General features: G+C 38.5%; 2 protein-coding genes across 3 annotated transcripts in view; one reads left to right on the forward strand and one right to left on the reverse strand.

Moving 5' to 3' along the window:
• Positions 1–7,462: 7,462 nt before the first annotated feature.
• On the reverse strand, positions 7,463–17,526 carry LOC311290890 (uncharacterized protein). Of its 2 annotated transcripts, XM_084409633.1 has the most exons (18): positions 17,466–17,526; positions 16,963–17,057; positions 16,713–16,848; positions 16,606–16,635; positions 16,256–16,312; positions 15,688–16,077; positions 15,393–15,494; positions 14,500–14,732; positions 14,195–14,373; positions 13,868–13,961; positions 11,811–12,167; positions 11,594–11,711; positions 10,672–10,763; positions 10,468–10,582; positions 10,180–10,281; positions 9,298–9,462; positions 8,464–8,622; positions 7,463–7,723 (listed from the first exon to the last, which is right to left on the reverse strand). In XM_084409633.1, the coding sequence occupies exons 2-18, from the start codon at positions 17,044–17,046 to the stop codon at positions 7,518–7,520; spliced, it is 2,619 nt and encodes an 872-aa protein (XP_084265759.1). In that variant the 5' UTR covers positions 17,047–17,057; positions 17,466–17,526; the 3' UTR covers positions 7,463–7,517. The 2 variants fall into 2 exon arrangements, with proteins under 2 accessions (XP_084265759.1, XP_084265760.1); XM_084409634.1 differs by lacking the exon at positions 17,466–17,526 and having other exon boundaries at positions 16,963–17,172.
• Positions 17,527–22,945: 5,419 nt separating this feature from the next.
• LOC311290557 (myelin-associated glycoprotein-like) overlaps positions 22,946–24,835 on the forward strand; it is a 51,352-nt gene continuing 49,462 nt past the window's right edge. Inside the window, exon 1 of the mRNA XM_084409113.1 lies at positions 22,946–23,128. Coding sequence (XP_084265239.1) covers positions 23,093–23,128 — 36 coding nt within the window. The 5' untranslated portion in view covers positions 22,946–23,092. The remainder of the gene's footprint in view (positions 23,129–24,835) is intronic.

Below are 24,835 nucleotides of genomic sequence, written 5' to 3' on the forward strand. Positions count from 1 at the left end.
TCCCCTTTCTGCCTCCTCTCATCCCCCTGCTCCCTTTCCTGCCTCCTCTCATTCTCCTGCTCCCTTTCCTGCCTCCTCTCATCCTCCTGCTCCCTTTCCTGCCTCCTCTCATCCTCCTGCTCCCCTTTCTGCCTCCTCTCATCCTCCTGCTCCCTTTCCTGCCTCCTCTCATCCTCCTGCTCCCTTTCCTGCCTCCTCTCATCCCCCTGCTCCCTTTCCTGCCTCCTCTCATCCTCCTGCTCCCTTTTCTGCCTCCTTTTCTGCCTCCTCTCATCCCCCTGCTCCCTTTCCTGCCTCCTCTCATCCTCCTTCTCCCTTTTCTGCCTCCTTTTCTGCCTCCTCTCATCCTCCTGCTCCCTTTCCTGCCTCCTCTCATCCTCCTGCTCCCTTTCCTGCCTCCTTTTCTGCCTCCTCTCATCCTCCTGCTCCCTTTCCTGCCTCCTCTCATCCTCCTGCTCCCTTTCCTGCCTCCTCTCATCCTCCTGCTCCCCTTTCTGCCTCCTCTCATCCCCCTGCTCCCTTTCCTGCCTCCTCTTATCCTCCTGCTCCCTTTTCTGCCTCCTTTTCTGCCTCCTCTCATCCTCCTGCTCCCTTTCCTGCCTCCTCTCATCCCCCTGCTCCCTTTCCTGCCTCCTCTCATCCCCCTGCTCCCTTTCCTGCCTCCTCTCATCCTCCTGCTCCCCTTTCTGCCTCCTCTCATCCCCCTGCTCCCTTTCCTGCCTCCTCTCATCCTCCTGCTCCCCTTTCTGCCTCCTCTCATCCTCCTGCTCCCCTTTCTGCCTCCTCTCATCCCCCTGCTCCCTTTCCTGCCTCCTCTCATCCTCCTGCTCCCCTTTCTGCCTCCTCTCATCCTCCTGCTCCCTTTCCTGCCTCCTCTCATCCTCCTGCTCCCTTTCCTGCCTCCTCTCATCCTCCTGCTCCCCTTTCTGCCTCCTCTCATCCCCCTGTTCCCCTTTCTGCCTCCTCTCATCCTCCTGCTCCCTCTTCGTCCTTCTTGCAGCCTACTTCTGGCCTCCCAGGAGAAGGTGCCACAAAACCCCCAAAACGTCAAATAAAAGGTTAGTAATCAAAAGACTGTGCAAATGTAACGGGGTAACCTGAGTTGTGACATGTTGTGAGTGGTCAAAGTGGGATTTGGTGGAGGAACCAAACTAACATCTAGTAACTAACATCTAGTAGCCTGATGTTGTCATACTCATATTCTAGTCAGAAAGTGAGTCTGATACTGCTCCATTGGGCTGTGATTATGGGTCGTGTTATAACCGAACCAGGAAATGCTCTGCACTCAATTGGATAGACCTACAACCAATCAGAGCAACGGAGTAAATGACTGGCAACGCCCACTGATTATTTCCACCTCGAGTTGATGCCCATTTTGGTTGCTTCTTTCATTTGGTCCTCCATGAGTGCGACCAAAGGAGAAACAACAATGACCATAGGGTTTTCATTGCACACCATCTTCTTAGCGACCATTAGGACCAGCTGATAAATTAAACGTTTGCTGAATCCCGTAGGAAGGACAGCAAAAACATCTTTCCGATCGACAAATGCGTGGTTCTCTGTTCCTCTTTTAAAATGAATGTGCTGTCTACATCTTCTATAACAGACGCGATGGCAGAAGCTACACATCTGAGTTCTCCAGCGGCAGCAATTCTTTGTTGTAAACGAATTCAACCAGTTCAGGCATACCTGCTTCTCAACGGATAAAGTCCAGACCGAACTTCCCCACCGTCAAAGTTCGGTTGGCATCCAGGCTAAGTTAGTTTGGGGGGAAAAAGTTTCCGTTGATGACAACATCAATCATGCTTAAATATGTTTTAATTACAGTTTAAATAGAGCCCAGGTTGAAATTAACAAAAGTTTCCCCGTAATGCCCAGTTTTGGTGTTGACCAAAATTCACTGATTGATCGATTTAAAAAAAAAACATTAATCTTAAATTCATCTTCAGCACTGCACAATTAACTATAGTTCTGTTTAACATTTTAATTAGTGCTTTTGTATTATTGTACTGTATATTGACTGCTATGTTGCAGAAGGGAGTTACAAACTGCCTGCCTGCCAACCTGTTGTAATGTTACAAATAAATCTACCTTGTACCATGTATATCTTGCTAAACTTTTGATATCTCTGTAGGAACACTGGCCCAAATCTAACGCAGTCTACTACAAACCAAATATAATTTTTCATTTGTCATTTTTCAGAATGCAGAAAACATCGTGCCCAGAAAATCTTCCCATACCAAGGCATTGTGGACAGAAGAGTTATAAATGTGAGTAATTTTCCCTTTGTTTCTCTTGGTCTTTTGCCTTTGTGTCAGCAAAAGCCATGGCAGGAGACATTATGTCTCCACTTCCATGCCACTGTACATGAATGAAGCCAAAACATCCAGAATACTGCCACTGATATTATTTTGAACCCGAGTCTGTGCAGATTAGGAGTGCAGCCGTAGTATCAATATCATGCCAATATACCTATCCAAATAATTCGCTCTTTATATAGCTGACTGATTTATACCAAACTTATCAGATGAAATGAACATTTGAACATAAGCGTGATGACAACTACCTAAAATGACAGAAACCATCTTTGTGAGAAATGTATCTGTATTGTACTCTTGTTTTTTTTTTTTTTGGCCCTTGTCCCATTCGCTAACATGAGCCATTTTTACGATCTCAATGTCCGGAGAATCCAGTCCAGGACCTGAGTCCGAAATCACCCACTACTCACTACATAGTTGACTATATAGTCAGCTTGCCATTTTGTAGGGCTGTTCGAATGTATAAGGATTATTATACCCTATTTAGTCCACTCAAAGTATCCCAAAATGCATTTGGAAAAGTAGTGTACAACCGATGCCGTATATACCAGCATGCATTGTGCTGATAGAAAAAACATTCCACCAACTGATTATCGAACAGCAATGAGGTCATTACCGGCGCCAAGATAATGATCGGAGTAATGTCCGAAAGTGCTTTCGTTTTGCTGGTGAGGTCACTATATAGCCCTGTCCATACAACTCTCTAGATAGGGAGTGGTGAATGAGGGGTGATTTTGGACACAGCTTTCATAAATTTAGCACACAACAGGAAATTGTCTATGTGAGATGTATTCTCATCTGCTGGAACTACCGCTTTGTTTAGGCAAGGAGTGGCACATCCTTAAAGCTGCAATAAGTAGAAAGCTGGTGAAAGATAATTGATTTTTGAGTCTCATAGAATGTTAAATACTGATGTTTAGAAATATAAAATGTCTGCACTTGCATGCTTGGCCAAACTGGCCAACAAAACACACATTAGAGAAGCTCAGGTTTCAACAAACACAGAAGGAGTGTGACATTGACCTCTGCTCAGTTATTGAGGAGTTCTTGCGTAACATTATTCCACTATATTTGCTGGTATATTAATGTTTAAAATCTTTTATGTGAGTAGAAAAGACTATAAAGTGGCTAAACGTGCAATGTCATTAGCCCCTGCTCACTATGAATCTTATGTGCACATGGCCTTAATCAGACATTACACATGATTTGTACCAGGGAGCCGGCAGGATGATAAGTCTGAACCGAATGATTCACAGGGTTGTGTTTACCCTGTTAATGTCCGGACATCTTAGTTTGTGAATGCAGCTATGTGTGGGATTAATGTGTGGAATGTGTGGGATTAATGGACTATGGAGATATAGAGAGAAAGGTGATTCTCCACAAAATGGACACAGATTTATAAGGGATAATGTATAGCGAGGCGGTTGTTATAGTGAATACAACCCTGTCTTGAATCAGCCTGAAGGGGTTGAATTTGCTATAACAACCGCCTCGCTCTACATTATCCTGCTTATTACATGGCTGCCTACCAAATAAATCAATAATTTAACACAAAAAATTGATTTTGATTTATTGATTTAAAAACAATTATATTGCTTCCAACTGCGTCCATAGCAACGCTCTGTTTTTCATGGCAATGGTGTGTTATACTTAGCAGCGGTCTGTTATCAAGAAATAACAGACCGCATTCTACATTGGAATTCAACCAAGCCATGTAATAAAGTGTCACAATATACTCTAAAACCTGGCTGTATATTGTAATGCATACTTTGATAGTATTTTGGAAAAGGATTAACTTTATAACAGAGTGACATAGTAGACAAATGCTTTTTCATAAATCGTCTTACAAAAGCTCTAAATGCAACTCTTGCTGCTTTTTTAACTAACTGCAACTTCTGTCTATGTCTTGGGTTTCAGGGAAAAGAAGAAGTCAAAGTAATGTGGACCCCTTGCTCAAAATGGTAGGTCCTAACCCTCCTAGATAAAATAAAGTGGTGTTATGGACTGGAACCAGGTTTATAAATTGACAATACAGTAGTAACCGCCATATTTTGAATGAGGTTATTTGATCAATCATGTTAAGACACAGATTTTCATTGTTTTTAAGATATAATTATGTGCATGTGTAGTATGACATAGGAAGGCAGAGGGCATGTTTCACATGTCATAGCTGAGGTTATTCTTTTAACTTTTATTGTGTGTATTCTTCCTTTCGTTCCTGGACAGTGGCAAAGTGTGGAATGACACCTGGGAGCCAGCACAACAATATGCATGACTCCAGCAGCACATGCAGAAACTGGTGGCTCTGACAGTTTTGGCAAAGTTTCTACTTGTAATAGAGCATGCTGTCATTTATAAAAAATGTCTTGATAATTTCAATGTTCATTTTTGAAATAAAGTTGTTGTTTTTTTCATTAGAGTCGACGTGTGCTATTAACAATTTTGATAAGAATGGCAATCATGATAAAACACTGCCTGTCCCTTTTATAAGCAACTGCCAGTTTGAAAACCGCATTCCAGAGTTTAAGTGTTAATTTTTGTTAATTTTGTACATGCAGGTAAATGGCTGTAAATGTATTTGGTAATGATTACACTGCACTGTAAGAAGAAAACTGACATTTCAGTTTACCCTATCTGATTGGGTCTCTTTAGGATAGAGTGAGACTTTAAATTAAATTTTACTTATATAGTGTTATATACAATTAAGTTTTCCCAACACACTTTACAGAGCCTTAACCCTGTATAACAATTTGGTAGGCAATAGGGCCAGGGAAAAACTTCCTATTTGACATAAAGAAACCTTAAGTACTTACCAGATTCAAAGGAGGTACCCATCTGCTTGTGACTGGCTGGGTATAACAATGAAAATAATAAGTCATGTAGCTGATGCTTTTATCCATTAGGGCTTACAATTGGCACACATTGCCTTACAATATACCAGAGAATGCACGTCTCTGGAGCAACTAGATGTCTCACTCAAGGACACAATGTTGGACAAAAAATTGAGAAGAAATGGAATGCCAATGATCCTGCATCAACGATTTTGTACCTCCAGCTCTTTGGAGAGATCCATTGTCAACCTTCTTCAAACTGACTCACAGATTGGATGATTATATTTGCAGGTATATTTGCTTTACAACATTATATCAACCTCTTTTGGCCAAATTGAGGTAATGGATCATAAGCCTCATCTTTGAGAGCAAGCGGGCACATAGTATGTCAAGGCATCACATGCAGAGGAGAGCGTGCCTATGTTCCCTCAGCCCTATGTTCCATCATTTCCAAGGTTGTTTTTCTTTAACCCTAAACCTAAACCCAATATAAACAGGACTGTGGGAACAGAAGGCTGTGGGAACATAGGGCCTAATTTTCTAAAATTTTTGTAAAAAATAATTTCTTAGAAATGTGGGAACATAGGGCTGACCCCATGCAGGGCAGGGTCTTTGTGCAGCAGGTTGATGGGAATAGGCAGCTATAAGCATAGGGCCTCTATAATTACTGTAGATTAGATAGAAAGACTGCAGCAGCAGCATGCCAAAAAGGAATCTTAAAGTTAGAAATAAATAAAATGTCATGGGTATTGTAAAAAGTAGCCTATAAGCCAACAAACTGCAAAGGTAAATGGGTTGCCCCTTAAACCTGTGGTAATTCCATATACTTATTTATTATTATTATAAATGTTACATGAAGCTGACTCATTTTGCTCACATAAAAAAAGATACAAACAAACAAAACAAAAAAAACAAGCAAACCCCTTCATTGTATCTTCAAAGTGCTCTTTGAAGCGTGGCCCTAGAGATCATATGGACCTAGAATGCCAAAATTAAAACTTTGGATTAGAGCCAAACCAAGTACATCGTTGGAAAGGTCTCGCCCCGGAGAGTAACATATGTCAGTAAAAAGATTATTCATGGCTCCTGCTTTGGTATATTGGCCTTTGAACCCTGAGCTCGGTGCATATATTAATTTCTATAATTTAAAAAAAAATTATAATACAGACATGGGACCAACTGTTATGGAAAGCTCTTGACCTCATCTAATAGTCAGTGTGGTCAATAACAGGGGGCGCAATTACATATAGGTAAAATATAGGTAAAATAGATTTTCACCCATTTTACAATTATATATTTAAAATCTGATTTCACACATGAGTGTATCATGCCCTTAAATATCACAATAAACTCTCAAATCAGTATTTACAACTTCCAATTCTAGGAAGAACAGTAATGTAGACTAAAAACTACAATTCCCTACAGCCGCGCTATGCAGCTTGATAAAATAAGCGCCATATATGTAGTTTTTCTGGTTTATAAACCCTAGTTTATACCAATTAGGGTTGTAAAAACATATATCAGCTTAATATATATAAAAAAATATTACAGTCAAACTAGTGATTACACGGCATCTATCGAAATAGCACGATTGCTGTTAACTTAAAGTAAATATCGCGGTTAATTTAAGTTATTTAGCAAAAACACAAACTTCCGCATGACGTAAGTGAATATCAGCCAATGGGAAGAGTGAAAAACTCCCCGCGCCATGGGGTACGTATGACGCAAGTGAATATCAGCCAATGGGAAGAGTGAAAAACTACCGCGACGCGCGGGGTGAAACTCACTGTGGCTCTGCAGTCAGACCCATACACAGTAAAGGTCAGACCCTTCTCCGCCGCAACATGGTTATATTTTTTTTGTGAAGGTGCACGTCAGGCTACAGCATGGCATATACTCGACTCAGAAGTATTATCAGAGATTGAACGTGTCCCCGGATCACTGACAATCACAAATCACTTACATCCCAAAATAAACCATGTGGCACAGTCATAGACTGTAGACAGTACGCCTGCTTTATTATGTTAATTTCAGTTATTATTTTGATTGTAAAATATTTGAACTATCCTTACCTATTTAGTAACTAATTTCCAATAGATAGTGTGCTGTGAAAATAACTAAAAACATGGTCAGATATCATTGTGGGTACAGTAACTTCCACATTATTTTTTACTAATTGAAAATAGTAGCAGTACCCCTCATTTAAACATTTTGAACCCAAACATTGTTTTCAAATGTGTCCTTTCAAAAACATGGTAACAGAAACAATTATATATAGAAAATGTTCCCCACAGTTAGATAAAAGCCAGAGATAACATCTAGAGAAAGTGTTTATTGTTCAATAACATCAAACATAAACATAGTGCATTTAGTCTTCATCAGAAGTGCTCTCATCATCTTCTGACATCTCCTCCTCCTCCGACGATGAGTCCATTTCCAGAAATGGTTGATGGCTGAGGATTCTCCTATAAAAGCTTTTGACTTTTACCATTTCTGCTTTTAGTTTAGTTTGTTTCTCAAGAACCAGACATTGTAGTCCTCTTTGTACATCCTCAGGCTGGTCAGCAAACGAGGCTGTAAAAACAAAAGATTTTCATATTATCATAAACACACTATTCTTAAAGGTCCCCTATTATGCAAAATTCACTTTTGCATGCTGTTTGGATATAAATGTGTGTTGGCAGTGTGTGTACACAACCAGCCAGCCAATAGTGATAAAAATCCACTCACTCCTTTTTCTGAGCCCCCAAAAAATGACAATTTAAACATACTGTAAAAAATGATCTGTTGGGTATTTTGAGGTAAAACTTCACATACACACTCTGGGGACATCAGAGACTTATTTTACATCTTGTGAAAAGGGGCATAATACGGGACCTTTAAAGTCAATAATGACACTTTAATAAGTATTTACAAAGTAGGTATCAATAGTCATATTACAACAGGGTTGTGAAATGAAATTTAGATACAAGCTTCAGGAGGCAGTTTTTATAAATAAATAAAAAACTGTCAACAGTCAACACTTGTTGGTGCAAGCTATTGCTCTCTGTTCTTTCCGCTCAATACTGGAGGTTGAGTACTTTGAGCGGTGACATTTGCTAGACAGTGACAGCCTGTTGTGTTTATTACACATCTAATCTAGTTTGCCTGGTTTATGTTTAAATTTCAGATTTCAGGATAGTAAGCAGTCATTTCCCTTTCAGTAGAAGAATGTGGAAAAGAAAAACTCTAGTGACAAATTTTGCAGAGATACAAATTAGTATAGTCCAGATCTGATATTTCAGGAGACATACATAGACAAAAATAGTGCTTACAGTTTGAGGAGAGAGTTGCCAGCATCATAGATTTTGCCTTCATTGCTGTCCAGTGCTGCTGCATTTCTTTAGAGATAATCGTTTCCTCCTCCTTCAGGCGTCGCACAGCCATAACCTTCTCAAACACGGTTCTTTTGGTGTGAAGGTCAGCAGCAGCAGCTTCAATTCATCAACATCAAAACAGAAGACATTAGAGTTAGAAGTTTTGTTCTTTGGATTAATACAAATAAAATTATGCAAGTGCTCAGATATAGGTTTTATTAAAGGGATAGTTCACTTTGAAATTAAATTTTGGTATGTTTTAGCTTACCTCAAGGGCATCCAAGATGTAGGTGTCTTTGTTTCCACAGTAGTTTCAATTTGATATTTTTAGGTCAAACCGTTCTTGTCTGTCAGTCATATAATGCAGGTCTATTAATGCATGCACAGAGAAGTCAATTTTTTTTTTTTTTACCTCACACTTGGAAGCATGCACGTCCTCAGATCACTTGGACGTGGTTGTGTACAAGAGGTAAAAACGATATAAATACTGTTCGTTTTCTCACACAAACAGCTCGTTTCATGTCTTAGGCCATCAATGTGTACTTGCGATGGGGAATTGTTTAATTTGGACGATGAGGAATTGTTTTAATTTGGACTCTGTGCTTGTGTTTTGAGCCAGTGACCATCGACATGCATTATATGACTGACAGACAAGAACGGTTTGACCTAAAAATATTAAAATTGAAACTACTGTGGAAAAAAAGACACCTACATCTTGGATGCCCTTGAGGTAAGCTAAAACATACCAAAGTTCCCTTTGAAATAAAATGATCCCTTTAATGGGGAACTTACTTTCACTTATGTTGTTCCAAGGCCATTCAGTCAGAACACTGGCATCAGTGGACACAATTTGCTTAGCTGGTTCAGCCAAGTTGTTATACTCGCAAATGGTCACTGCCAAGCGTTTTTTCTCATTAAGAATGACTTTTCTGATCTTGTGACGCCTCTTGTTGCTATCTGCAACAAAAAAATAAAAAATTAAATTCTGAGTATGTATGTATTTAAAGGGGTGGTAAAACACGATTTCACTTTTCTAACTTTAGTTAGTGTGTAATGTTGCTATTTGAGTATAAACAACATCTGCAAAGTTACAACGTTCAAAGTTTAAAGCAAAGGGAGATATTTGCTTTTAAAGAAATCAATTTCTAAGAACTACAGAAACGGCTGATAGGGACTACACGACATTCCTGTGGGCATGCTGACATCACTATGTCCAATATTTACATAAACCCCTCCTTTGGGAGCACAGTACATAAAGGGGGCGAGGCCATTTTATGTTGCTTTGAAAAAGAGCTAACCAATCTGAGCCCATTGCGTATTTTTGAGGGCGGGGCTTCATAGAACCAGGAATCATCTGGCCGTTTTTACAAGGAGGGACAGAGCAGTGTAGAATAATGGGTAAATATGTGAAAAATAATGCGAATTTTTAAAAACGAAGCATGAACACGTTACAGTGAACCCCACAAACACAATCAAGCCTTTGAAAAAAGGTGTTTTACCACCCCTTTAAAATCAAATCCCGATTGTGACACTTTTAGCAGTGTTTTGGAAAATGTGCATTTTATTCCTTTAACCACCCTGGATAAGATTTTGTTGGGTTTTCTGAACTCCTGTGTAGGTTACCATGTGCATTTTCTAACAAGGCAATGTCAAATGTCTGCAACTGTGACCTACCAGTTTGTTTGTAAAGGTTTTGGGTTCGCACTTTGATGATGACTGCTAGCTCTTCAATTCGTGCCTGCAATGCCCCAAGGCTGCCATCACCTGGATCAGTTTCTAAATCAGAGTCATATTATTGAGTATACACATAACCACAATCATTCTATTACATTCAGCAATCATTTTTCTTTAAGCATAATTAGGGTTAACCAATGGTTCACGTTCGCTCTGTTGTGTAACCCCAGGAATTTCAATGACAAGATCATTGTTGATTGATCAACAATGATCAATAAGCCATCTCACCCTCAGCCCATTGCTGCACATCAGACACCCATAGCTGCAGTGTGTCATCATCTACACCAAGCTCATCTTTGGTAGCATTCAGGATGTCCACTTGTTCTTTGAGCATCCTTACAGTCTACAATAACAAATGTCCTTTCATGTATGCATGTACATTATTTGTGTTTATTTTCATTATGATATCAACATCACTGTAGAAAAATGTACCTTGGTGTATCTCTGGCTTAAAGTGCGGCCCATATTCTTGACTTTCTTTTTATTCCACCCGGAAGCCAGAAGGGTCAGCATGTTTGTTCTTCCTGAATTCAATGTCAGTGCAAATTAATAATCACCTCCTAGACACAGACACACAGAGACACACAGAGACACACAGGCAGGCAGGCACACACACACACACACACACACACACACACACACACACACACACACACACACACACACACAGGCAGTCAGTCACACAGAGACACACACACACACACACACACACACACACACACACACACACACACACACACACACACACACACACACAGACACACACACACAAACAAACAAACAAACACACCCACACACACACCCACACACACTCACACAAAAACACAGAGACACACACACACACACACACACACACACACACACACACACACAGACACACACAAACAAACACACAGACACACCCACACACACCCACACTCACGCACACAAACACACAGGCACACACAGAGACACACAGGCACACACAGAGACACACAGGCACACACAGACACACACACACACACACACACACACACACACACACACACACACACACACACACACACACACACACACACACACACACACACAGACAGACACACACCCACACACACACACACACACCCACACACACACCCACCCACCCACCCACACACACACCCACACACACACACACACACACACACACAAACACACCCACCCACACACAAACACACAGACAGACACAGGCACACACACACACACACACACACACACGCAGACACACAGAGACACACACACACACACACAAACACACAGACACACCCACCCACACACAAACACACAGACAGACACACACAGACAGACACAGGCACACACACACACACAAACACACCTGCTTTGGACATGTACTTGGTCGTGATTGCTGCCCTGGACAAGAAACTGTTCACTTGCTCAACCTCTTCTCCAATTGTTGAGCCTGCACCTTCCTGAAATGCGCCTCCCCATTTAATCTAATAAGAAGTGCGTACAATAATCATAAAATAATGTTATTTCTAAACTACTCAATGACTCAAATGACTACTAACTTAGTCATTAAAGTTGCAATGTACCTCGCATTTCCCAGTGTGAGCCTTTGCGTGCATTACAGACAGGAAAGGACGCATGGACTGGAGCTTCCTCATCTCAGGGCATTGCTGAGCCACCTTGGACAAATATGGGAAATATTTGCATGCCACATCGGAGCAAAGGAATGTGATGTTTCCTGGGGCTTTTTCTGCCAACATCCTTTGGAGGAAAAGAGGGTAGGCAAAGATCTCCCCTCGAAACATGTTCAGTGCTCCAAGGAGGACTCCATGGCGACAGACAGCAATTTCAAGCCCTTCCTCATCCAATTTGCTGGTGTTTTTCCTGGAAGACTCCTTAGCTGCTCTCCAACTTGAAGATCCACACGACCCTTTTCCTGAGATCTATAAATTCAAAGATTATAACTGAACTAAATGAATTTTTAAAACCCTCTAAGAATTGTGACTGTCAACTGGTTCTCAAAGTTACTGGACTGGCTCTCTGCCATTTGTTCATAATATACAAAAAATTGAGTCTCTGAATAATATTTTCACTGTGTCAAATACTCTTTCGGTGTGGAAGGGTGTCAAGAAATATTTAGCTATTCCTAATAAGTTATCTTTTAAGACTCCTATTGCACTCAATCCTGATCTTTCCCCAAGCGTACAGAATATTGGTCTTCTGACCTGGAGGGTGAGTGGACTGTCAGAGTTTGGTCATCTATTTGATAATGGTCAAATGAGGTCATTCCAGCCATTAAAGCAGGAATTTAACCTGCCCAGTAAAGATTTTTATAAATTTCTTCAATTACAGCACTTTTTGGAGTCACACTCAAAAGAAGGCAATATACGTTTTAATCTTACTGACGTGGAAAAACAGCTTCTCTCTTCAATTACTCTTAAGAAGAAGATCTCTGAGTTATATTCTTTGCTGTCTAATGTTGGTCCTTCAAGTTTTGATTCTTTGAGAATGATATGGGAAAATGACTTAGGATCAAATTTTAGTGATGAGGAGTGGTTATCTGTTTGTACATGTGTTTTCTCCAAAGGTGTCTCAATTTCGGCCCAGGAACAAAATTATAAATTCATTCACAGGACCTATCTAACTCCAGTTCGACTTCATAAAATGTTCCCCAATTCTTTTCAATTATGTTTCAAATGTAGGTCGAACATTGGCACAATGATGCATGTGTTTTGGGATTGTGATAAAATCAAAGGTTACTGGAAAGAGATCCACATGGTTGTTCAAAAGATTATTGGAAAGACCTTTGCAAATGTTTACCTTCTGAACTGTAAAGCTGGTCTATGCCTGGACTGTGACAAAGAAAGTGTGTTGAACTTCTGTATATATATGGCAAAAAAAATTATATTATTACTATGGTCAACTCCTCAAATACCCTCAGTTAATATGTGGATGAGTCAGGTCGCTACTCTTTTACTTCTGGAAAAACTAACTCACGATCTGCATCAAAGATCTGATGTTTTCTGGCGCACTTGGTCTTCTCTGTGGAACTTTCTGGAAGATGCTTAGCGACTGATATATCTTTTTTTTTTTATTACTGGTCTATAAAATGTCCCTGTTATGTATTTACTTTGATATGCCCTGTTGTATTTTTTTATTATAATTATTTTGTTTTTGCATTTTATATGCTTATGTATGAACATATCCAAAGATTGTAAGATGATATAGCTTATATGGCTGTACGTGCTGTTATGAGATACCGGTACCACTGTGTTGTGTTATTGTAAAAAAAATAAATTAAAAAAAATAAGTTACTGAACTGGATGTGTTTGTTTGCAGAACTACTGTAGGATAAACTAGTTTAACCTCCAAATGTATGGATATAAAAAGCCTTTACTGTCCTTTTAAAATAGATAGATTCTAGATATGCCTTTCCTACCTTAAAGTAATCTTAATAAGACATTAAACCCTGGAGAAGCCTAAACCAAGCAAGTCTAAAAAATATAATTAATTTCCTGCACAGGTTACACTTTCTTAGGTTAAAGACTCATTCATTAAAAATAAGTCTCTATGATTATGTTATTTTACTCAAAGTAAATAATGTCAAGACAGCAATGAGACAAAAACAAATATTGAAACTTGCATGATTTGTTTGTCTGTGGATGTTGTCAACAAACTCAGCAACCTCCTCATCTTTCTGAATAAAGACACCTTCAAAGTTGCCTGGCTCTGAAGTGCTGAAACAATACAGTGAGATCTGTTCAAACAAATAATGTGCATTTTCCATACACTGTTGACATGGGCTACAAGTTAATTTAACCCATATCTAATGCATAATGTAAAAAATATCATTTTATATGGAAAATTCTACGCTTTGGCTCCTTAACCTGATTTGGCTACTAAACATTCGAAGTGTAGGAACCAATAGTTAGGAATACTTTTTTGGTCTAAAACCCTAAATTTGAAATACCTTGCATTTGATTTGAAGCGATAAAGCTTGCGGTTTCCGTCAACTGACACTGCAAGCATCTCTGGAGTGCAGGCAGGGCAGTCAAATGATTTCTCGTGGAATATCTTCTCCACCTCGTATGTCACAGCAACCCACTCAGAAAAGCTTTTGCTGAAGGTATCAGCTGATATTTTGCCCGCCTTTTAGATTTAGGACAAACATAGGAAAAAACTCTAAGGAAAATAATATTTGTGTAACTCACCATAAACACTAACTAATAAACATTGCATGCATCTTCATTAAGCTTGGCAAAATTGAAAACTCACTCTTCCGAAGCGCTCTGTTCTTTCATCAAGCATTTTGATGTACGCTTTAAGTGATACACCTGGTGCAGCCATCTTAAGGTCATAGAAAGACTGAAAGACATCAGTGGTATACAGGGTGCAGAAATTCATGGTGCCAGGCCAGTATCCATCTCGCTGGATGTCCTCAATGTTGGGGGACCATGTTAGGCAACAGCTGGTGCAACTCACAACTGGCAATACAAGGTTGTAGCGGCCTGTAGGGAGCATTAATTTAAATGAATAAATGAAGTAATATTGTTAAGGAAAACAGGCCGTTGTTTTTTTTAAATTCCATCTTTAAATGGTTATAGGAAAAGATTGCAAGAAGATGTTGCGGAAAACACATAATAATGCACTGTAAATGTAGGTACTGCCACCTTGTCATACTCGTGCATTACAAAAAAATACCGTTTTGATAATAACACACATACACCCACAGTGAAATTGGGCAAAACCCCTTGCATGATGAGTAATCATGAACAATAAGAAGGAAGGGAGATCAGTGCGTATGTGTGGGTGTAGTGTGTGTGACAGAAGTAAAAGAGAGACGGAGCACCAGCTGTGTCGGTGTTGTGCAGAGGTTTCCGCACCTCGCGGGATGGTTGAATCATTTATCAACATTGATGAACTGCGCAAAGAATATTATATCGTTTTTATACAGTACTTAGAATATACCCGTGAGGAACCGTGATGTGCATGAAATTCTCAGCGGGCACAACTTGGCACAAGACTGGCAAGCGAGTGGAGCAGATAGAAAAATGTCAACAATATGCCTCAGTTTATCTGTAAGTGTACAGGGTAAGTTACACTGACTAAATAATAGAAACTGCAACTTCTCAAGAGGCGAAGCTACCATGTGTAAAATGTCCACTTACCATTTATGGTAATGACAGCCACATTTCTGCCAGGTGACGCATGAATGTTGCCTGTTGAACAGCCACACACACGATCTGGTCTCTGTATAGGTAACAGCCGTGCTATCAAAAAAATGAAATTGTGTATTGTTTAGATACCAAAAAAAGCACACACACTAACTTGTTATGCAAAATTAACTATTTCTTCAACTAAAAAGACGCATTGCATAGAGAATTTGGTTTCTTAATGTGAATCCAGTTACAAGAATAGCACGTTTCATCCATAGTAAGGCATAATACTTGGAAATGGTCTTACCCATTTGCTGGCGCAACTCTGACAAAGGCTGCCGAAATCCTCCAGTTAGTGACTCTCTGTTGTGCAGGACAAAGCGTGAATGGACAGCAGTATCACAGTCCTCACAAAGGAACGGGAAAGGCAGGCAGTCCAGACACCTCACTACAGCTTGTTTGCCACACTGGCACCCACAATGTGGATGTGGATCTTGGTTAGCCAGCATATTTTTAAGAAGAAATGGTCTGGCCTCTTTCCACTTTTGTGAGGACACTTTGTTTCTGATCTCCCAGTCTGTAGCAGCTGACTCGGATGACGCCTCACAAATCACTGCTGTGTCCTCCAATACTTCATCATCTACTACCTCCTCAAGCAGCTCAAGGAGCTCCTGACGAAGCACCTCAGTTTCAGATCCTAACAGAAAAAGAATGAAATAAATAAACTTCGCCAATATACCAACTCTATTGTTTCAAATTGACAACAGCTCATACATTTCTACCTAAACCAAAACGGTCAAGAAATTACATCTAAACTAATAATAAAAGTATAATCTATCCAGGCAATTACAATACACTATGCTTTAATTATGTACCTTTTGTTAGGTTGACACTGGAAACAACATCAGTAGGTGCCGCACATCTGGGCTGTTCTGTGTTAACAATATATTTTTTTTAAGGAAATACAGGTGGCAAAGACATGCAGGCTTTAGAGAGACTATCAGTTTTCAGTGCAATTCTGACAATAACATTTGGTCTGTTTTATTAATTGATGGTATTGCTGCTGAGACTCCAACCCCTTCAACATGACATAAGGAGAGAAGAAAGACAATCTGGAACTTTGAAACTCCTTTTCACAGACTTTAATAAGGTTATGGAGATTAAAACCATGTAAATATCCATCTTTTTTAGTTTTTCATAATCACAAAATGTGTTTTGGCTTTACCTGTGCGTTGATCTTGCTTCGTAGTTGGCGCTGAAAATGACATTGAGACCAATTTAGTAATGGAAATTAAGTAAACAGAAAGGAGAAATATAAGTAGGACTACTAACCAGATGGCATTCCACTGGATTTCTTACTGGATGAAGGCCTTTTAGGAATAACAAACCCATGCCTGTCACGCTTCTTCCATCGAACAGGGGTTGGGGTTTGTTCCCTCTGTGCCTTGAGTTCCTTCTGAGACTCACTCTGTGTAATTCAACAAGACACACAAAAAAAGCAACACTCCAAATAATGAATATATAATTTAGGTGTAAAATAATTTTCTTAGAACGTTTTGCCATAATGCAACACTTAACTTACCTCCAAAACCTGAAGAAATCTGTTAACATCCTGAAGCTTATCCTCTAACTCCAAATCTTCAGCATCAAAATTAAAACCACTCATTTTTCAACAAACTAAACAGGAGAGATAATATTGACAGAACAAAAAATAAACAGATAGCTTACTTAATAAAAACCTACAATCAAATGCATCTTCATAGTTTGTATTCGGGTGAAAATGTAAAGTAGCCTAAAACAAATATGAAAATACATGCAAAGTTATATTTTAAATTATATTGTAATTATATTAACACTTTAATAACGCAATTTAGCAATTTTAGCTAGCAAGCCCGTTAGCTAACGTTAGTTTAAATTGGCTTATGAGAACGAGTCAACGATTTACATTTAACGTTAAATGTTTTACTTCTTGAAAAAGGTTTGCGAGATTTTAGCAAATCAAACCAGACACGTTGTCTTTCTAAAACAGCTGTATAATATCACCTTCAGAACTTAAATAATAGCCAAAGTTTGACTTAACGTTACCTGCGTCACAAAATGCTCACGAACTAGAAAAAACTCCCATCAAACTCCGACCCCGTCAGTGTCTCCATAGCAACGGATTATGGGTAGTTCTCTTCTGACAAATATTTTATCGAGATTAATTTATTATTAATGGTGAAATGGTAAGGTTTGTGGCTAATAGTAGGCTGAATATAAATATTAACAATAATATTAACAATAAAATAATCTTTAAACCAATCAATATTCATGACGCTGTTGTAAAGTAAAAAAAAGACCATAACATTTTCATATTGTAGAATTATCAATCACGTTTTTGTGTTGAAATATATAAAAATAAAATTATATATATGTTTAATATCTTAAAAAAAAAAAAAAACATTTGAATTGATTGGGTGAAGCAGGGTGAAGGGTGAATCCACTGGCTCCGTCTGCCAAATATTTTATCGAGATTAATTGATTATTAATGGTGAAATTGTCAAAACAATGAATATATATATTAAAATAAAAAACAACAACATTTGAATTGACAATGAGGACACTTCCGGGGTGTTATATCAACACTCAGTTCGCCGTGCCCTGGGCGTTCAATAGTACCGCGGATGGGTTTACATTGGAGTTAGTGGAAAGCTCTGTGCGTCTCTTTTGACGCTCATGGGTGCCATGTGCGTTGAAATTGTACGCTGACGGACGTGTCAAAAGCGTAAGTATATTACGCCCCGGGAATGAGAACGGGTTGGTTGTTCAGACAATGTGATTAAACAATGTCACAAAATTACAATCAGTTAAATGTTTAGGGAGTTAAACAAGTTTATGAATGGGTTCACAAAAATGCGTTAAATATAAAATCACATAGTGGTTCTCTCTCTCTCTCTCTCTCTCTCTCTCTCTCTCTCTCTCTCTCTCTCTCTCTCTCTCTCTCTCTCTCTCTCTCTCTCAGCTCCGGCCTGAGTGGTGCGCGCGCCCTCCGCATTCTGACATCCCCCTCCTTCTGCTCCTGCACATTCCAGAGCACAGTGAGAGTGAGAAACAGAGATTTTATAAAATAATGTATATTTCACACAAATAATATAATATACAATAATATAAAATAACATCTTACTGAAACCAATTCTTTCAGTTTTAGATAAACAAAAGAATAAAAAAATATCTTACATAACACATTCTGTTCTTTAAAAGAATATAAATGATTATAAATAAATAATATAAAATAAAGATCTTACTAAAACCTCAACACAAAAAGTTGAAATAAATGTAGACCTATCCAGTTGAAATAAAATGGATTCACAAAAAAAAAAATTTGCAATGAGTTAAATGTTTATAGAGTTGAAGAAAAAACATACAGCTCATGAAACAACGCAATGTATGAAACGGGTTCAAAAAAAATAAAAAATCATCTTACATGTTTAGAAATCAGGGTCCTCTGGCCTCTCTTTACACCAGCGTTTGACCTGCGGAGCTTTCAAAAAGCACCAGCCAAAGGGTGTGTGTGTGTGTGTGTGTGTTTGTGTGTGTGTGTGTGTGTGTGTGTGTCAGAGAGTCACACAAATTCAGCGATCAGGATATCAGGTGCTGAGTTTATTTATAAGAAGTACAATCTTAAAAGTTTAAATGATATCTTTTAAAAACAAAAGACTGTTTAAATAAAATCTTTAAACTTTGAATACATACGCATCTTTTATTTACCTTTTAGAAGATTACTGTAATGATTTTGTGTAACGGTTATTAAACAGCGTCTGTTCAAAAACTTTAGATGGTCGAAAAACTGTACTTAGTCGTCTTAAATCTCATTTATATGAAAAGATTCAATCAGCATTTTTTTGTCCATGCGGGGGTTTCAATTTTTATGGTGGGTGCTTTTCATAGCCATAATGATTTTTGTACAGTAACTGCATATTCTATCCCGTACACCTAAACACAACCATCACAGAAACCTACATTTGTACATTTTCAAAAATGAAATAAATAAATAATTAAATAAAATGTAAACAAAGTTTTAGCTAAATAAATATATAAATAAAAACACCTTACATTTCCAGAGAGGTGAAGTAGTTCTTTATGCAACGATAAAAAACAATCCAAAAAGCAAATAGTTTAAGTTGTCATAAACAATCCTTCAGAGATAAACTACAGTGTGAAATAAATGTTCCAGACGCTCACAGAGACGAGAGGACTTACAGACCAGATGAGCCTCGGAAGATAATGTCACAGTAAATCTAGTCCGCGTTCCAGAGTACATCCAAAGTTTTGTTCGTACTAAATTTATTTCAAAGCATAATCGTAAAAGTTTAAATGTGATATTTATATATGTCAATAAAAGTTTTATTAAAATCATATCTTCTATTTATCTTCTTAGAAGACTTATGTATTATTTTTACTAAACAGCGTCTGTTCAAAAACTTTAGATGGTTGAAAAACTGTACTTAGTCATCTTAGATCTTATTTATACAAAAATATTTCAAACAGTATTTTTGTCCATACAACATGTTGTCAAAGTTTGTTATGTTTTGTTGTTGCGTTGTTTTTAAGAAATCCGAGGACTCTACGTTGCTCTTATTTAGACTAAGTTGTATCATTTTTTTTTTTTTTTTTTTTTTATTCATCAAGTTAAATGTAAATTTGTAAATCCAAAAAAATGTTGTTACTTGGATGATCAATATCTTCACTTTATGATAGGAAAGTACAGACAGCGCCTTTGAGCAAGCCTCTACATATGGGGCACTTGCGCAGAGAAGGCGCACATTCTTTGCACACAACTAGGTGACCACAGGGGATGAAGACAATGTTCACTTCCTTATCCATGCAAACTTTGCATGTGCGCTCCTCTTGAAGTCTTCTTAACTGTTCCTTCATAGACAAGTCTGAAAGATCTTGACTCGGTGATGCAGCTTCATTTGTCTGGGCCATCAGTTCTCTCAGCAGGCAGACATCATTCTTCTTGATCCAGTTGCGGAAGACCTCTGCTGCTGCATTTCCTTTCGACAGGACTAACTCAATGAGCTGCCCTTTCTGCTGCTTGACTGTAGTGCAGTTACGAATAATGCCATACTCTTTCTGTGAGATGACGTTCTCCTCTAGAAGATGGTCCATTAAGCTCTGCACACTTTTTAGGTGCTGTGACACGGCAAGATGATGTTTCTTAAGAAAAGTAAGAAACTTACTTTCTCGCTCCTCCTCTCTCTTCTCATCTTCTGCACTTAGTAAATCAGACACCAACTCTTGAACGGTTTCGTAATTTTCTCCACTTGCGAGGATTTTGCTTTGAACGGTTTGCTTCACCACAGGATTGTTCATCATCACTGCATCTTCTGAACGGTCTTCTCCAGGACCCAGGTGTACAACAGGTGGATCAACAAATTTTCTTGAGTTGCTGTCTCCATTAGTCAATAGCTGTTCAAATAGTCTTGGAAATCTTGCTTGAATCTGATGAACAAACTCTTGACCCTTTTCTTGCAACAGGTATTCACATCTTGGAAACCACTTAGCATGTTCTACCCATGGATCATCATCATTTGATTTTGTTTGGACACGCCCTGTGGTCACATTTTTACCCGCCACCGCAAACCGAATTTGTGTGACTCTCTGACACACACACACACACACACACACACACACACACACACACACACACACACACACACACACACACACACACACACACACACACAAACACCCTTTGGCTGGTGCTTTTTGAAAGCTCCGCAGGTCAAACGCTGGTGTAAAGAGAGGCCAGAGGGCCCTGATTTCTAAACATGTACGATTATTTTTTTATTTTTTTTGAACCCGTTTCATACATTGCGTTGTTTCATGAGCTGTATGTTTTTTCTTCAACTCTATAAACATTTAACTCATTGCAATTTTTTTTTTGTGAATCCATTTTATTTAAACTGGATAGGTCTACATTTATTTCAACTTTTTGTGTGAGGTTTTAGTAAGATCTTTATTTTATATTATTTATTTATAATCATTTATATTCTTTTAAAGAACAGAATGTGTTATGTAAGATGATTTTTTATTCTTTTGTTTATCTAAAACTGAAAGAATTGGTTTCAATAAGATGTTATTTTATATTATTGTATATTATATTATTTGTGTGAAATATACATTATTTTATAAAATCTCTGTTTCTCACTCTCACTGTGCTCTGGAATGTGGAGGAGCAGAAGGAGGGGGATGTCAGAATGCGGAGGGTGCGCGCACCACTCAGGCCGGAGCTGAGAGAGAGAGAGAGAGAGAGAGAGAGAGAGAGAGAGAGAGAGAGAACCACTATGTGATTTTATATTTAACGCATTTTTGTGAACCCATTCATAAACTTGTTTAACTCCCTAAACATTTAACTGATTGTAATTTTGTGACATTGTTTAATCACAGTGTCTGAACAACACGTTTCAGATGTCAGAGCTCAAAAGGGTGGCAGGGGAAATCCTGTGACACACACACACACACACACACACACACACACACACACACACGCACACGCACACACACACACACACACACACAGATGGTCACATCTCCTATGTTTTGAGACTCGTTGCATTTTTTTTATTTCAACTTTTGGTGTGAGGTTTTAGTAAGATCTTTATAAACATTTCATTTATATTCTTTTAAAAGAACTGAATGGTTTTTCAACATTTGTGTGTGAGATAAACTTCCACAGTTTTTCCCTTTCAGTTTCACAGTACAGCCCGGATGCGTTCAGGAATGTGAATGGGAGGATCGTGTGTGATACCAACTTCAAAAACACACACTAACTGTCATGTTCAAAACCTTCAGTCAATATCAAAAGGCTTCAAACAATATCAAAACTAGCTGTCATAGCCATGACATATTATTTAAAACCCCAAACCTTCTGTCAAAAACATGATCAAGGGCTAACCGGGTCAAAGGTTAACCCTTTGATCTCCTTTGTTCTCTGTTGATCCCTTTGATCCTATGCCAAAAGGGGCGGGCACCTGTCACCGGAAGGGGCGGGGCACCTGTCAATCAATCATTTTTGACAGGAGGTCCGTTGTATTCACTACTTATTAAGCACTTTTTTTTTCTGACAAGATTTAGTTTCTTGATGCTGTTATTATTTTTGCATTTTGCCTTGAATGTGTACTGGTATTTTAAGTTGTGTACAGACCGTATTGTATTGTAGGCCTACCTCTAGGATTAAAATTACAGATACAATTACTTGACTCATTTTTGCTTCCACTCAACAGCAAATATGACCTGAATAAAATAAAATGGCTTTATTTTAAAATGTTCTGTATACACGCATCAAATCCACCACATTTAGGTTTAAAATCATGTGATTTAAAATGTTGTAAAATTAACTATTTTCAATGTATGTAGAGAGAAACTAGGAAAGCATCACATTTATGTAAATATTTACTTATTCATCAATAATTACTTATTACTATTTATCAATAGGCTACTACTACTACACAGGTTAGAACATAATCTCAATACAATATTGAGCACATGTCACTTAAGACCAGGATCATCCAGCTACGACTACGTCATTGTGATACAGGCTGCAGCCAGGGGTGTCTCTGCGAATTTGGAAAGAGTCGACCCTCACTCTCACTCTCACACTCACTCTCACACTGCCTTCACAGCAGGTTGTGTTTGCAGATCACTTGAACTGTTTTGTTGTTTTTTGGATGTACCAGTGGTCACACTGCTTCATTGTAAACCAGGTATGTTTAACAAGATTTCATATTTAATATGAATGAGTTTATCTGAATCTTTCATAATTTGTACTCTTATGGTCCTTTCACACTGGAAACGACTTTTTTCCGCTTCGATGTCGATTTTTTTTTTTACTTTTGCGGTGACAAAAAAGGCTTCAGCCAATCACATACTACAAGGACAACGATTTGAAAGACAATGTGTGGCGTAGCATTGCCAACCAACTCGGTTATCACGACTGTGAGTATGTTGTGTGATAGTTTTAGTCGTTGTATAGTCCTGTGCTGTGTAGGCTAGCAGGCTAAACTACATTTGGGATAGAAAGCTAACATTATCGTCAAAGATAGAGACAGAGACGGTAATTACTTTGAAAATGTAACAAAATGTAGTGAGACTATTTAGGGCTGCTTTTAGTGTATACTATACATTCTTTGTGTGATATCTACAGTTTATAGTCGAATGATTTTAACTTGTTACTTGTAATGTGTATTGACATTACAAAACGCACTGTGTTTAGTTGAAAACGCAAAAAAACTGTGGAAAAACCTCAGGGACACCTATGTAAGAAAAAGGAGAGAGGAAAAGGAAACTAAAAGTGGACAGTACGTTTGGATGGTGACCAAACGTACTGTTTTCCCAGGACATGTCCTGTTTTCACGTCCTGTCCTGACGTCCTGTCCTGGTATGGAAGTAAAATAATGCCAAATGTTTTTGAAACAAAAAAGCCTGTTGAATTGCACTACTTGAAAAAAAATATGCATGGCATTAAAGGAGCCGTATGTAAGATTGTGGCCAAAACTGGTACTGCAATCACTTTCAAATTACTGTAGAGCAGTGTATCCCCTCCCCCTCCCCCCTGACTTGAGGTTGCCAGATAAGCTGCAGGATCCAGCACAAACGTTTGTAGCTGCAGCTGTGGTAACTAGAGCTGAGCTGGCAACCCGGATGCCGAAACACTACTGACTTCGTGATTGGTAGATAGGTGGAGGGTGGTGCTTCAGGCCAAAACACAAGATGACAACATCAACATCAGTTGAGGGCTGCAACTTCACTTTTTAAATGACAATATCCTGGCCGGACTACTGCTGTCAGTGATATAAGTATTTGAAATGAACATGATTTCTTAATGTCTAGTGACATATCAGGGCCATTTTATGATTAATTGAAATACATTTCTTACATACAGCTCCTTTAACCATGTTTGCATTTTAATGCATTGTATTTTTAGGGCTTGCATTTTTATGGTTAAAAATTCAATAATCCATATTCACCTTTCATATTTCACTTCCAAAACATTCAAACTGTTTAAAAATACAATAATATTCAACAGGCAATTTAAAGTCCATTTTATTTCGCTTTGCAAATTCGCTTCCACAAATTCAGTGGTTAAAATTTGACAGTAAATTCAACATTGACATCCAGGAACTGCAGGAAAAGCAGTAGATTGCCGAGCATACTCTCCATCTGCTGTTAGTCGACCTCACCAGCAGGAGGTGCAAGCGCGTGTTGACGAAGACTTTGTTTTTGAAGAAAACAGTTAGAGCAAGCCATTCCATTCATATACTGAAAATGATTATCTGTGTCAATATATATGCGGAAAAGATGATAAAGACACAAAAGTTGTGTTTATGTTTCATTCAATAACTTCATTATTACTTTCCCTGTGTAGCCTACATGTTATCAGCTTTCTCTACCATGAACGGGATTATAATCGG

The sequence above is a fragment of the Rutilus rutilus genome (genome assembly GCF_951802725.1).
Source record: "Rutilus rutilus genome assembly, chromosome: 5".
NCBI classification, from domain to species: Eukaryota; Metazoa; Chordata; class Actinopteri; order Cypriniformes; family Leuciscidae; genus Rutilus; species Rutilus rutilus.